The sequence below is a fragment of the Dipodomys ordii genome, unplaced genomic scaffold (genome assembly GCF_000151885.1).
Source record: "Dipodomys ordii isolate 6190 unplaced genomic scaffold, Dord_2.0 Scaffold109, whole genome shotgun sequence".
In the NCBI taxonomy this organism is placed as follows: domain Eukaryota; kingdom Metazoa; phylum Chordata; class Mammalia; order Rodentia; family Heteromyidae; genus Dipodomys; species Dipodomys ordii.
The window spans coordinates 7,549,876-7,565,234 of record NW_012267325.1 but is presented as its reverse complement, the minus strand read 5'-3'; the positions used below and the strand labels follow the sequence as shown (position 1 = coordinate 7,565,234).

General features: G+C 33.0%; 1 protein-coding gene across 1 annotated transcript in view; it reads right to left on the bottom strand.

Annotated features, from left to right (window-relative positions):
- Positions 1-408: 408 nt before the first annotated feature.
- The window catches only part of Zc2hc1a (zinc finger, C2HC-type containing 1A), a 35,651-nt gene continuing 20,700 nt past the window's right edge, over positions 409-15,359 (bottom strand). The window contains exons 7-9 of the mRNA XM_013028462.1: positions 14,971-15,070; positions 4,628-4,726; positions 409-2,234 (exon numbers count right to left, since the gene is read on the bottom strand). Of these exons, the coding sequence (XP_012883916.1) occupies positions 2,069-2,234; positions 4,628-4,726; positions 14,971-15,070 (365 nt within the window). The 3' untranslated portion in view covers positions 409-2,068. The remainder of the gene's footprint in view (positions 2,235-4,627; positions 4,727-14,970; positions 15,071-15,359) is intronic.

Sequence of the window (15,359 nt, the reverse complement as noted above, 5' to 3'; positions counted from 1 at the left end):
CATGTCTTTATTGATTAAATTGAAGGTATCTGTAATAAAAAAAAACATAATAAGGGACAAACAGCAGTCACAATAATCCTACATTTTCAAGCTAAAAATGTTCAGAATAATCTAGAAGCAACTTTTACATTTTAAGCTTACAATCATTTTTAAAAATTCAGTCACACCGACAAATACCTGTGCAAATAAATACAAATGAAAATAGGTGATGCATAGGAAGATTGTTTAAAAACTATTGCACAACAAATCAATGTTAGAGTAAATTATGTAATAGAAAATGCATTTAAATACATTGTCATGTTTCATAAGACATAAATATATTTACGTTACTTTTTATAATTATCTCTGGGCTCTGGGATTGCTGATTCCTTACAAAGTCATTTCCATGTAGTACATACTAACATTTACTTGCTACTGTAAAATTCACTAAGAAACAAACATGTGCCAATTTGTCTTATTTAAACTGATGTATCTATTCACTCTTTTGAGCAGAAAAAAAAAGATTATGTAGTGTTAAATATATGCTTGTAAGATAGTGTTCATTCCTAGATAAAACAAGAGTGAAAAGTTCGTTATAATCCTAGCTACTCAAGAGGTCTGAAAACTGTTAAGATTCATTCCATCTCTCCAATTAACCAGCAAAATGCCAGACTGGAGAAGTGTCTCCAGTAGTAAAGCTGCAGACACAAGAAAAATGAGCTGAGCAAGCAAGAAGAAGATGGTCTCTGAGTCAAGTCCCATTATCAGCACATATACACACAAAAGTTCCTTTTCATGTGATTTATAATTAGGATAAAAAGTTTTTAAAATGGAAATCTAATATATACATTAGTCTTCTAAACTCCTTGTAACTTATTTGAGTTGCTGCATTATTTTATCAGTATGGATGAACAGAACAATTAGGAACCAAACTGATTTTAAAAACAGCAGAAAATTATAAGTAAAATGATTATAACTATACCACTAGGTTTATAACTCCTGCCCAAACTAACAAAATAAAACAAACTACATACATTTCAGAGAAATAAAATTCCAAGCAACACATTTCTACACTGATCCTTACTGTGATCAATCACAAACAAGAGGTTAGAAAATATATAACATAAATCTTTTAGGAAAAACACATCATAAAATTTTTGCTTTTATCTTTATAATAAGATAAAGCTAACAAGTCTGATTGATCATAAACTACTAAAGATCATAAACTACTACTGACTAGAGTAGTACAAGCCATCAAAGAAACATATAGCCAACTTTATGTTACACTGAAAGTAACAATGATCGATTCTTTTAGTAAACGAGTTGAACAGAAAATACAATTTTTTTGTGTATATGTTGTAAAATATGTTGGAAGTTCAATCTATTCTTTAGAGAGATTATGAAAAAGAAAAACAGTAACATCTAGGAAATAACACAGAAATGAAAAAAATATTCAGTTGTAAGATACATTGTAATTTTAGTATTGTGTTTCTGAAAAAAATCCATAATTATTTTCACAGGATGGAGGAAACATAAATTATACAATTAATAATCTACAAAGTTCAGAGTAATATAAACCTAAGGTATTTCATAAAACTAGTTGCCAAGAGTTCAACAGGAATATGACTTATCAAGTGATAATAATTAAAACATTCTCTTCAATTACAAAATCCACAGTTGCCCATCCTGCTATTTGAAGACAGGCACCAATAATAACAATATTTATCCTATTGTTTGCTCAAAGTTGTGATTATCCTAAAGCTTGAAGGGCTAAAGGTAAGAGTATTTGTAGAGGTATAGTGAATGTGCTTTAACAACAAAAGATGAATAATACCCACGGTAATAAGATGGAATTATTTTCTGATAGCTAAGTGAGTATTTTCTTGAATTGCACAGCTTGGGATATCAGGTATTTATTATGTACAACATATATATACATATGTACAACCAAAGAATTATGCTTCAAAAATTATGGGAGCAAGGTTTTTGAACAGTTTCAGCACAAAATAACTAGAGGAAGTGCTTTAGCTGTCCAAGCAGCAATAATTATAAAGCTCTGAAGCTGGCATTTGTTCTTTTGGGATTCTGTTCACAGAATCATTCTTCGAATGCCACATTCACAGCAGAACTTTGCCCATTCTACAGGGTACTTTGTCCCACATTCATGGCAGAATTTAGGTAAGTGTCCAGATGAATTTCCTTCAGTGCTTTTGATACTTCCACCATTAAGTGAAGATGCATAGTCTCCATCTGGCCTGAAGAAGATGGAGAAAAGGTTCATATTGGTAGTTAATTAAACACAACTACTGAAGGACATAACATAATAAAAATAACTAAAATGTCACTTTTAATATTCTTCTAGTTAAAAAAAAAACTGCTGTCTGACGCTGGTGGCTAGATGACACTTGTGATCCTAGCTCCTCAGGAGGCTAAGGCAAGAGGATCATGGCTCAAAGCCAGCCTTGGCAGAAAAATCCATGAGACTCTTTTCTCCAATTAACCAGAAAGAAGCCAGAAGTAGAGTATGTATAGCTCAAGTGGTAATGCTGGTCTTTTATCCTTGAGCAAAAAAGCCAAACAAATGCATTAAGACCCAAGTTCAAGCCCTAGTACCAGATTCCTTCCCCTGTCCCTCCCCCTCAAAAAAACCCAAAACCAACAAAAACAAAATAATAAAAAAAAACTTGCTGGAAATACAATAATTCCAACTGGTCTGACATTACATTTGTACCCACTAGAAGAAATGTCAATGATCAAATGCAGTCACACTTTCCATCTTGTTCAATGTATAGTCATTTACTAAAATTTACAATGTCCTTCCTGAAAAACCATCTTATTAAGAAAGACTAGAGCTGGGCACCAGTAGCTCTTGCACGTAATCCCAGGTACTTAGGAGAAGATATAAAAACTGTGGTTCATAACTGCACACTGGTGGTTCATGTCTAATGATAGCTACTCAGGAAGCTGAGATCTGAGGATCTGAGCTGGAAACCAAAGGAAAGTCAGTGAGACTCATGTCCAATTAACCATCAGAAAACTGGTGGTGGAGCTTTGGCTCAAAGTGGTAGAGCACTAGCTTAGAGTTGAAAAGCTCAGGGGCAGCACCTAGGCTTAGTTAATGCCCTAACACTGAAAACAATAAATTGCAGTTCAAAGCCAGCCCAGCCAGGAAAGTCCATGAGATTCTTACCTCCAATTAGCCACCAAAAATCTGAAAATGGAGCTGTGGCTAAAATGCTAAAGTACTAGCCTTGAGCAAAAAGACTTGTAGACAGTGCCTGAGTTCAAGTACAGGTACAGCACACAAAAAAAGAAAAAGTAAAAAAGGGAGAAAGAGGGAGAGGGAGAGGGAAAGACAGATACAGAGAGAAAGAGAAAGAAAGAGAGAGAAATATAAAACACAGGCTACAGATGGAGGTTGTCAGGTTCTAGTTCTCTCTCCTTGTCCAAAAGTACTATGGAGATGCAGTGATATTTCCACTATTTATTATTTACTTTGATCTTATTATATTAAATTAGTATATTAAATTAAATAAATAGTAAGTTCCTTGCATCCTCAAGTAGCATAGGCTTTATTAACAATACACAGCAGTGAGGATAAAATAAATGCTTGAAGAACTACGCACCAAAGTAAAGTTTAAACAAAACATTTGAGCTTCTAAGTATTTTATTACAGAAGCCAGACAGTCAAGAAATTCAGACTACTAAAGAAACTTGGGCACTATTCTTCTGAGAACATGTCATTGACTTTAAAAATTGCCATGAAGGAAATTTTTAAATCACAGGCTTATAAAAATAACACTATTGAAAATAGTAGTTTTTCTACAAAGGTATAACTAAAAACACTAAGGGTTCTTGGATCTAGGTATATTGTTTCATACAAATAGGTTAGAGTTGATACAAGTATCACTGGATTTTCTATGAAAACCCACTATCTACTTAAAAGCTACAGAGATTCAAATAATTATATATCTTCTTTTGTGTAATTCTTATTCTGATAGACTGTGAAATTACAACAATTTTCTGAAACAAGTGGTGAACTGTTAGGTATTACAGTAAATTCATATAAACTACAAATGGAAGTATTGAATTAATTAGAAGTCGTAACACTAATCAAGAACAAGTGTCAAGGGATAACACAGCAGCTTTACTGTCAGTGAAATATATAAGAATTACTTCGGCTGGGGATGTGGCTCAAGAGGTAGCGTTGTTGCAGGGAAAGGCCCAGAATACCACCAACAAACAAATAAATACAAAACTACTTCAAAATAAATTTAAATACCACAGCATGCACATCTCAGGAAATGAGCACTTATACGAATATACCAATGTTAAGAAATATTAAACATAATGCCAAAAATTCAATGACTATAAATTATACTCCTTAGAGTATTTTGTAGCACTACTGAACAATGTTTTTAAGCATTTAAAATATGCTGCTATAACTACATAACTACAAGCTGCAGGGAAATAATACTCCTCAATATTCCTTTTGTGTAGTATAACATATAAGTCATATTAAGTCAGCTAACAAAAAAATTCAGATTGTGAATTTAGCTGATTACTTATTTTTGCACAGAAGACTTGGAAAACTAAATAAATAAACTCTTTTTCATTCTGGTGTTCAGGATGGTAGCACTAAACATACCTGATTGTGGAGCTATCACTATATGCTTTTCTTTTGTTCATAAGCACAGAATTTCTTGCCAAACTGGGTGGTGTAGAATTTCGAGGTTTGATGTTAGCTCTAGGAGAGAAGGTGAGACAACATGATGAAAGACTATCAATTATTTCTCAAATTACCTATTTGTGTAATAAAAAAGTAATTAGAGGCTGCAGAGAAGTACAAAAGATTAAAATCCAAACTGTTTTAAATCTGAAAACAAGTGGTAGACATTAATACTGAAGGTCAACCAAAGCAGCTTGCATTTACTAATAATACTCTGATAATAAATATGTCAATTAAAATAGTTACATGTTTCATATTAAATTCATAAGTTAAATCATTTTTTCAAAGGTCTTATAGTTAGAAGTCCCTCAAAACACAGTTGTATTGTGTTATTGCCATCCTAGGTATATGGGATGTGGTCATAAAGAAATATTACTTACCACTTTGGAGGCTAATAATTAATTTATGAAAATTCTTAGAAAAAGTAATTAAAATCAAAGTTAACATAACTTTTGTTTAAAGATTTATTTCACTAACTGGACAGCCTGGGCTATCTGATATCAGGGAGACTTTAGGCTGAATCAGCACTGAATTCCTATAGAGAAACCTCAGGAACCAGAGCAACTTAGAAAGCTAAATAATGACACTGCACTTGAATTTGAAGATTTGGGATTTATAGGAATTTAGATTCAACTCCCAACTGCTACTTGACTGCTCTGTGATTGTAGTCAACTTCTCTGAATCCGAATTCCCTGATTAATAAAATGATCACATACAGGAAGTTTATGCAATATAAATTTTTGTAAACATTTAGTATCATTGATACTACTATTACTATTATTATTGATACTGTTACTACTATTATTGCTGCTATGTAAGCTACCATTTATATAACAGTGATAACTAAATATCAAATACTTTTTTAATTGTTTTGCACATGTGAATTTCTTCCTAAACAGTCCTAAGAGGTAAGAATTGATAATTTCAGTTTACAGATGAGATAAATAAGACCAAAAAAACCCCACACACTTGAGTAACTTACCTAAGGTGACAGCTAATACACTGCAAGATTCAGAAATTTAGTTTGAAATTCTTCCCATTAATATGAAAAGCTGAGGAGGCTCTCCTAAAAGTTTAAGTAACTACTTCCAAAATACAAGTAGATAGTAACTGACTTTTTCAAATGTTCATGTCAAATACATGACTAATCTAGTTCTAGGCACTGCATATAATGTAATTGTCTCTCAAATCTTAGATAATATTATAGTCATTTCAAAGTTTAAACTTTTTAAGATGGGTTTTAAAAGAGGCTTGTTTTCCCCTTTTGTTTTTGCTTTTGTTTTCTTTTTTGTCTTTGGGAGGGTAAGAAGGACACAAATGGAGGAAAAAAGAGTGAACAAATGGAGCAATGGTACTCATTAGACACTATGTGGTAAATGAAATGTAACTGGTGGGTGGGGATAGGAGGAAAAAAAATGTACTCATTACCTGGCTTATGTAACTGTATCCCCTCTGTACATCACCTTTATAGTAACAATAAGAAAATAAAGATGGGTTCTCAATATATTGCCTAGATTGATCCTTCCAACCCAGACTACAGATTAGCTGGGACTATAGATACTAGATATTTCAAAGTTTTTAGTACTAAAACTTCAAGTTAAGTGAGTTGTACTTTAAATTTCATATTTAATATTCAATTCACAGTGTTTGCTTTGAGTAGTTAGTTCTACCAGCAAAAAATCACTTTGGTGTATGGATGGGATGTCCTATTCTCCTTCAAATAAATTTCAAGTCCATTCGCGAAGTTTTATTCTACTTTTGTATCATAAGGTTATATAAAATGTACTAGCATAGCATATTTCTTAGAGTTTAAGTTCTTCTTTTTTTGGGGGGGGGGTCCAGTCGCAGGGCCTGAACTCTTGGCCTGGGCACTGTCCCTCAGCTCTTCAGCTCAAGGCTAGTGCTCTACCACTTGAGCCACTGCGCCACTTCCGGGTTTTTTTCGTTTTGTTTATGTAGTGCTGGGGAATCGAACCCAGGGCCTCATGCATGCAAGGCAAGCGCTCTACCACTGAGCTACCTTCCTAGCCCTTAGAGTTTAAGTTCTAAGAGAAAAATCAGTCATACAATAGCATTTAAGTAGGAAATATGTTTTCCTCCTTTTCTTTTAAGTTTTAAATCATCCTGTTAGAGAAACTGTACCAGTTTCACATAGATGATATAAACACCAATGAATACACATGACTACTACTTTTACCATATCACGATCACATAAAGCTGCTTAACATGATTATGATTAGTGAAAAACAGTTATTTACATAAAATGTGATATTAAATGTCTATTATTTGCTTTTAGTAACATCTGCTATGTAGTAGAATCTGTCAAGAACCATTCTGAAGAGATTAGGAAGACTGTCAATTATTAAAACATTTTCTGTAAGGGGAGGCACTGATCAAGATGCAAGTAGTCATGAACTGATATGTTGAATTGAAACTCCTTTGTACAACTATTTAAAGATAATACAAAAAATAAAAATAAGAAAAACATTTTACTTTCTGGATACAGTCTGAAAAGTGTCACCCTTTTCCATATCTGGAATGTGCATGTTATAGATCAAATAATAAAAGAGAGGCTTAATTATGGTATTCTCTGATATCTGTTTCAGAAGGTTAAGTCAATGGTAGTAGTTCCAAGACAAAAATAGCCCATAGTGTCTGTGTATGGGTACGCATGTGTGTATGGACAGCTATAGATGCATGTATATGTATCTTCTTGTACATTAAAGACTTCCCATTATGTTACTGCATATAGTTACATTTGTTAATGTATTTCATATAGAGATTATAATATTTTGTTTTTAAAAAGTAACTATTTTTTTCAAATTTAGTAAGAGTTCAACTTGCTATTTTAAACCGTGAAGACTCATGGGAGAGTTTCAAAAATGAATGTCATCATACTCAGTGCTTGCTCACCTAGGCCAGAGAAAACTAGACTGTCTCTGGGACCACTATATTTTTTCCCTGTTTTCAAGTGGAATTTATAAATCTCACAAAAAGCCTAAAAATTCCTTAATTAAGTGCTTTCTAAAAATCTTTCTTTTTCTGGCCATAATAATTCATCTTGTGTGTGGTGAGCAGATTATTTAGTAATATTATAATTTTCCTCTTTTTGTTTTCAAAACTATTACACATAAAAAAGATCCTTCATAAAAACATTGAAGGATGCTATTAAAACCATTAGTTTAATGGAATAAAAATAATCTAAGAAAGTATTAAAACAAAAATGTTCAACAATAAAAAAATACTTACTCCTGGAAGGTTACTTAACAATTTTGGGCTTAAAGATGAGTAAGCTAAGATTTTTATTTAAGTATAAGAAGCTAAAAGTTAACAGTATTCTATGATATAAAGCCTTTAAGAAAGTACTTGAAAAGATAAACCAAGCTGAGTTACAAATACTTACTTGTAAATGGGTAATAACTCATGTCTTTTGAAGGCACTGTTTGACTTTGTATCACTGTCATACAACCTTTGCACATGTCTTCCAGTTCGAAGTGGAGGGCCTAACTTGTCCATCTTACTATTAAAATATATAAAGGTGTACCCATAAGGAGATTGCTACTGCTTGTTTCTTTACATAAAGATTTCTTTTCTTGTTTAGAAAAAGACATTCTGATTCTTCAGAAATCTACCCATATTCCTTAATTATCTAACTGACAGAGTAAGAAATAAAAAAAGAATTCTTAGAATTCATACAAGGGCTATTATTACAGCTGTAAATTCTAACTTCAGGTCACTCTTCAATTGTGATAAAGATCTAAACAAATGCCACAGAACCTTTGACTTTTTTTTTCTCTCTCTGTTACTCTGTCTGCTGGAGAATTTTTAAATTCTAAATATAAAATAAGAATTGAATGAATAATTTTTATATCTTTATGCTACCTGTTTAATAGAGTGAATTCATGAAACTTATGTAAGAAAAATTATTACTCATGTGAAAAAATGTGAATATCAATGTGAAATCATATGGACAATGTTAAGTAATTATGCCATGTGATTTTTTTTTTTTTTTTGGTCTGTCATGGGGCCTGAACTCTGGGCCTGGGTGCTGTCCCTCAGCTCTTCAGCTCAAGGCTAGTGCTCTTGAGCCATAGCACCACTTCCGGCTTTTTCTGTTTATGTGGTGCTAAGTAATTGAACCTGGGGCCTCCTGCATGCAAAGCAAGCACTGTACCACTGAGCCACCTTCCCAGCTCCCTGGTGAATTTTGTCTTACACAGCTCCAGCTAGAGGGTACCAGAACAAACTACAGGTATGCAGTATAGTTTTTGTTCTCTGTCTGTCTAGAAGTCCAATGCACTATCCATTGTGCAACAGAGTAGTATTTGTTCTCTATCAACCAAATCAGTGAACCATATATAACCATTACCAGGGAACTGAGGAAATTAAGGAACAGAACTGTCGTAAATGATTATTCAATACTATATCATTGCTTACCATTAAAACACATTATTTTAAAGGGATATTTGCTCATTCTTTTTTTCCTACTCATTCAGTAACTCATTGAATCTTGAGCATCTCCTATGTGTCAAACACTGTGTTTATTTTAACATAGTGATAGAGAAATGATACTTGTTTTTTATGGAAGTTACTGTCTAAAAGAGTTTGTTCATGTTCCTAGATTATACATTCTGTTCTTTCAGTTGCCTCTACATTAACAGGAGTTATGTTGTAAGTGAAGAAATGTTATTAATTCCTAATTATTTCTTATGACTATTAGGATTAGTTATTCAGCCGGAGATGGCACATACACAGTGATGAAATATTTAAAATTGCCTTCATTAAATATTCATCAAACATGATTTCTACAATGTCTGGAACTAAAAGGTTTTAATTTCCTTTTACTTTGTAAAAAAATTACTGAAAAATTCATCTATTTGTAATTTTAATTACTAGGGTTTTTCTTTGAATTAGCATTATTTTTCATAAAAAGTGGTTATCTTTGAAAGACTATGTGCTTTGTGAATAAGGTATAAAAGACTAAAATTAAGAAAATTTTTGCCTACACCTGCGTTTGATCTCCAACATCACAAACAAAACAAAAATTTAAGCAAAGAACTAAAATTTTAAAACAGATTTCTTTCTTTTACTATTGCAAAAAGTACTTCAGCCCTACTACATGTGAATCAACAAAATTCATTTTGTGAAAGGAAGTATGTATACTCTTATAAAGACCTTAAGGATCTAATGGAAATGTATGCATTATTACTGGAGCATTACCTATATTTAAAGATTTTAGAAACATATTGAGATGCAGGTTCCAACTATAATCTGTACCTCAAAGTTGGGTTAAGAAATTCAATGTAAGTGCATGCATAATGATTCTATGTATTACTGTGTATATACACAATTCAAATGTTTGATTTTTCTTTTTTGTGATGATAATACTGAAATTTCAATTGAAGGCCTCCTGCATATGAGGCTGGAATGCTGAGCCACACCTCCAGTCCTATACAATTCAAATGTTTCTTAGGTTAAATGTTAGCCCAGGGCTAAAATCACTTAAAATTCATGTTCTGCTACAATCTCCTGCTATATATCAAAACCAAAACTTATAGATCTCAAAAAACAAAGCTTATAAATCTCAATGAAAATAAAAATTTTATACAATACTTCCACAGATTTTAAAATAGTCATTGCTGAATTATATGGGAAGGGATGGGAAGGGGAAACAAAGAGGAGGCAACAATGCTTGATAAGAAATGTACTTGTTATCTTGCCCATGTAATTTTAACTCCTCTGTAGGGTATTCTCACAATAAAAAAGAAAAGAAGAATGATTTGGCAATGCTATCAACCTATTCCTGATCTGAAACAGACTACGAAGTGGAGCATGGCTTAAAGTGGTAGAGTGGTAATGGTATCCTTGAGCACAAAAACACAAAAGCTCAATGACAGCACACAAGTGATGAATTCAAGCCCCACGACTGACAAAAAAAATAGAAATAGAGTTTAATCTATGAGAGTTATCAAGAATGAGTTATCTTAGGAAATATGTCATACATACTCTGATCTGCTAAAAATTAGACTGTATCAAGGAGAGTAAAACTATATATACTTAAATGATTATTCACAAAATCATCATGGAGAGAACATTTACCAATTGTATCTTTTGAACCTTTGTAGTTGTATCACTCTGACATATTCAAAATGTTGAAATGTGTCAGATACCTACTTTTGATTGTATTAACCCATCACAGATAACTTAGTATCTCAGTCCTATGACAAAGTTAACTCCCTGATACAAACATCTTCAATAATTTTTACTCATTTCAATTCATTGGCTATAGTTAATCTTCAAAGTAAATGTACTTTTTTCACATTAAGGGAAGAAACGCAAATCTGAAACGTGACCTTTTAGCTATTGAAATCTATGATTTGAGATATAAATTAAATTTGTAATTATGAAAAGAAAGTTCTCAAGACACAAGTGTGTGAATTTTGACATACTTCAAATGTGGTAATATTTAAAAATTTAGTTTTTCACAGTTTACAATTTTTTCCCACAATTAAAGAATATTATCTTTTATAATAAGGGGAAATTTCTCCTTTAGGTGTGTTTTCCTCTTAAAAGAAGTCTACTAACTTTGGCTCACTGATTGTCTACAATTTAATTACCAAAATATGAGACAGTATCCAAATACTAAGATTACTTTTCCTGTGTCATGACTCCAATACAGGTTAATTATTACAGATCAGCAGTGTACCTGATTAAAATGGACCACACTGAAGACCTGAATCAATTGTGTAAATGAAAAAAATGGGTGCCACACAAACTTCAAATGTTCTTCTACTTCCAGCAGGCCCACAATGGTTTGGTAACAGGATAAATTTGAGAAATGTACTAGATCATTTTTCTATTTGCTAAAAGTTCACAATATATTCATGTGTCAGGCACTTTAGTCTCTGTCATGGATCTTAGTATAGTCTATCAAATGGAAACAAACAAATTATTAATTCAACAATTCTTCTCCTTCTTCGTTGGCCGTGGGGGCTGAACTCTGGGACTAGTGCTGTCCCTCACAGCTCAAGGCTAGTGCCCTACCACTTGAGAAACAGCGCCACCTCCAGCTTTTTTCTGCTTATGTGGTGTTGAGGAATCAAACCCAGGGCTTCATGTATGCGAGGCAAGCACTCTACCACTAAACCAACTTCCCAATCCTGCTTTCTTCTTTATTAGCACATGTTAGTTATACTATGGGAAAGGAAGGATTTCATTGAGGTATTTCTACCATGTATTTTACATGTGTATACCATGTATTTCAATCAAATCTCATCCCATGTATCAATGTCCTTTCTCCTTATGTCAACAAGTTTCATTTTTATTTCAGTAAGACAGGAATAATATATGCCTTAAATAGACAGTTAAGAATGGCTCTAATAATTCTAGTTAATATAGTGATCATACTTACCAGAAGCAAACATTACTTTCTTTAGAAAGTAGTTAGAAATACCTTATATAGAATAATCAGAATATGAACAGAGATAACTGACTGAATTATAATTATATAACAACTCACAAAAGTATATGTTAAACAGTCTCTGTATTCTCTCTCTCTCTCTCTCTCTTTTTTTTGGCCAGTCGTGGGGCCTATCCCTTAGCTCTTCAGCTCAAGGCTAGCACTCTACCACTTGAGCCTGGATACTGGACCTGAGCGCTATCCCTCAGCTCTTCAGCTCAAGGCTGGCACTCTACCACTTGAGCCACAGTGCTACTTCTGGCTTTTTCTGCTTATGTGGTGCTGAGGAAGTAAACCCAGGACTTCATGCATGCAAGGCAAGCGCTCTACCACTGAGCCACCTTCCCAGCCCCATCTCTGTATTCTCTTGTATCACTTGTAGAGGTCTAAGCAGAGTCAAAGAACTTGGTAAAGTTGAAACACAGATACATCCCCAGACACATATGACACAGAATACATGAAGCTAGTTTTCAAAATTCTAAAACCAGTATGCTCCCTTTTTTCATGATACCATCCAGGATCACATGTCCTACTTAAAACTAGTGTTATCAGTACAACTTAATATTGTCAACTGATGGAACTATCAGTGTGACAGTAGTGCTGAAAAGTATTACTTTGTAATTTATTATCACCTGTAAATTAACAACACTACAAACTATAAAACAGAGGGCAATTCTCTTTAATTTGGGGGAAAAAAGACTATAAAATTAAATGCTATATGTATACTTCCCATAACTCATAAATGAGCCAACTAAATAGAGAAGAAAAAAGTCAAGAAGAAAAAACTCAAGATTGTTTGTAACACTGAAAAATGAGATTATTTTCATTTTCAACTACCTGGTTATACTATTAATGTGTCTTTTTTTGGAAGCACAGCAATAAGAAAAAACACTTAAGTCATCAGATCTTGGAAATTATTATTTTTGTCTTTGTTCTATAAGCACAATTACAATGAGCTCCTTTTAGTTCTTATTTCCTATGTGGTTTGTAAACAAAAAGTAGCGAATCTCATTTGGCAATCTCCTTGTGTATATTTCCTACATAATAACTAAAGTTAATGTGAGCCATAGATAGACTATATTCTTTTAAATGCAGACTATTTTTCTGTAGTCAATTATACTAGTATATATAAAGACCAACACAGCTGGGCATCGGTGGCTTACACCTGTATTCCCAGCTACTCAGGAGGCTGGGATATGAGGATCACGGTTCAAAACCAGCCTCAGCAGGAAAGTTCGTGAGACTCTTATCTCCAATAAAACTACTAGAAAACCTGAAGTGGCGTTGTGGCTCAAGCAGTAGAGCGCTCGCCTTGAGCTGAAGAGCTGAGTGAAGCGCCCAACAAGATTAGCTACATTTTGTTTACCAATACAAACCACATAGGAAATAAGAACTAAAAGGAGTTCATTGTAACTGTGCTTGTAGAACAAAGTATTAAAATAATGCATTTTATTGTGGGAAAATACAGTGCATTATTTAATATCTAACCTATTTAATAAAAATATACATTATTAAAGTATATATACTAAGTAGTATGTGTATATAGTATGTTTATAGTATGCAGTTAGTATATAAAACTCCATGTGGAGCTTTATATTTTTCTCTTTCTAGAGCAAAATCATCTTTATTAAAATTGATTTATATTTTACAGTGGTAAAATATGCCTTGTCTATTTTCATAATTTACTATATTAAATGCAGGTATTTGATCTTATTATAACAAAAGTATGCATAAAATTTTTAGAATCAAATAGATCTTACTTAGCCTATTGCTTCTCTTAAGAAGCCATGAGTGGTTTTATCTTTCTTGCTGTTGTTTTTAATGTATTTATAATGTACTATGTAATTTTTTTTGGTTTCTTTTGTATGTTCTTTCCTGTTTTCACTGTATTTGATTCTGGTGCCCTATATCTTATATATGCATTTTTCTAATTTGGGGAGGGGAAAGAAAATAACAAAATGCTGAATTTTGTTGTAACAATGAGATGTACAAGAGACTATGGTAAAAATGAACTTGACAACTTGGGGGGGTGGGGGGAGAGAGGGGAAGTTGGGGAGGAAAGGGATGGTAGGGGAAAAACAAAGGAGGGGGTAACAAAGAAATGTACTCATTACCTTACTCATGTAACTGTAACCCCTATGTATTTTTATTACACACACAGACACACACATAAAAGAATTATGTGGCCTTGAATAAATCACTTTGCTTCTCTAAATGTTACTTTATAATTATGAAGCAAGTTTAAGCAACATGCCCAGTACAATAACTGATAACAGAGAGCTTAATAAATGATGATATTTCAAGTTATTTCCTTAGATTCTCAATCAAAAAAAAACTATTCAATCAAAATTATGAATAGTTTATGGTTCTTGATAAAAGCCACCAGATTTTTTTCTTTTGAGGGGGAGGCAGTCCTTGGGCTCGAACTCAGGACCTACATGCTAACCCTGAACTTTTGTGGTTAAGGCTAGTGCTCTCCTCCACTTGGGCCATAGCCCTACTTTTGACTTTTTTTTCTTGATTGGTTAAATGGTGATAAGAGATTCACAGATTTTTCTGCCCAAGATGGCTCTGAACTGAGATCTCAGCCTTCTGAATATCTAGGGTTATAGGAACTAACTTTTGGCCAGAGTGTTTCTTTAAAATAACTCTACTAAAATTCTCTCAACAGGAATTAGGGTGCCTTTGAATAGCATTATGTTAAAAAAATGAACTTAGATAAAAATATTCATGAAAAGGCCAGAGAAAATAAAATGCATCAGTCAAATATGTACCATTAATAAATTATTCAATGTAGACTTACCCTGCCTGAGGGGCTGATATTGCTTTATGTGAAGGAGATAGGGTCTGAAGTTTGTTTCCCAAAGAGTTGTTAACTGATGACACTTTACCTGAAGATACACCTTACAATAAAAAAGGCAACAGCTTTAAAAATAATAAATGAAATCACATAAAGCAGAATACTTGACATGAGAAACAGTGATTTAGTAATGTTCAAAAATTAACAAATAAAAAAGGTTTCTTTAAAAGTTACAAGGGAACAGGATGCTTATTGATATGCTAATTTCTATCTTATGATTTACATACAAGGTCTATTTTAGTGGTCAATATAGTCATAGAGCCATTAAATATCTATTGGTAACAGCTTTCAAGTTCAAAAATGAGAAACCAGGGTAGGAATGAAGGAAAATA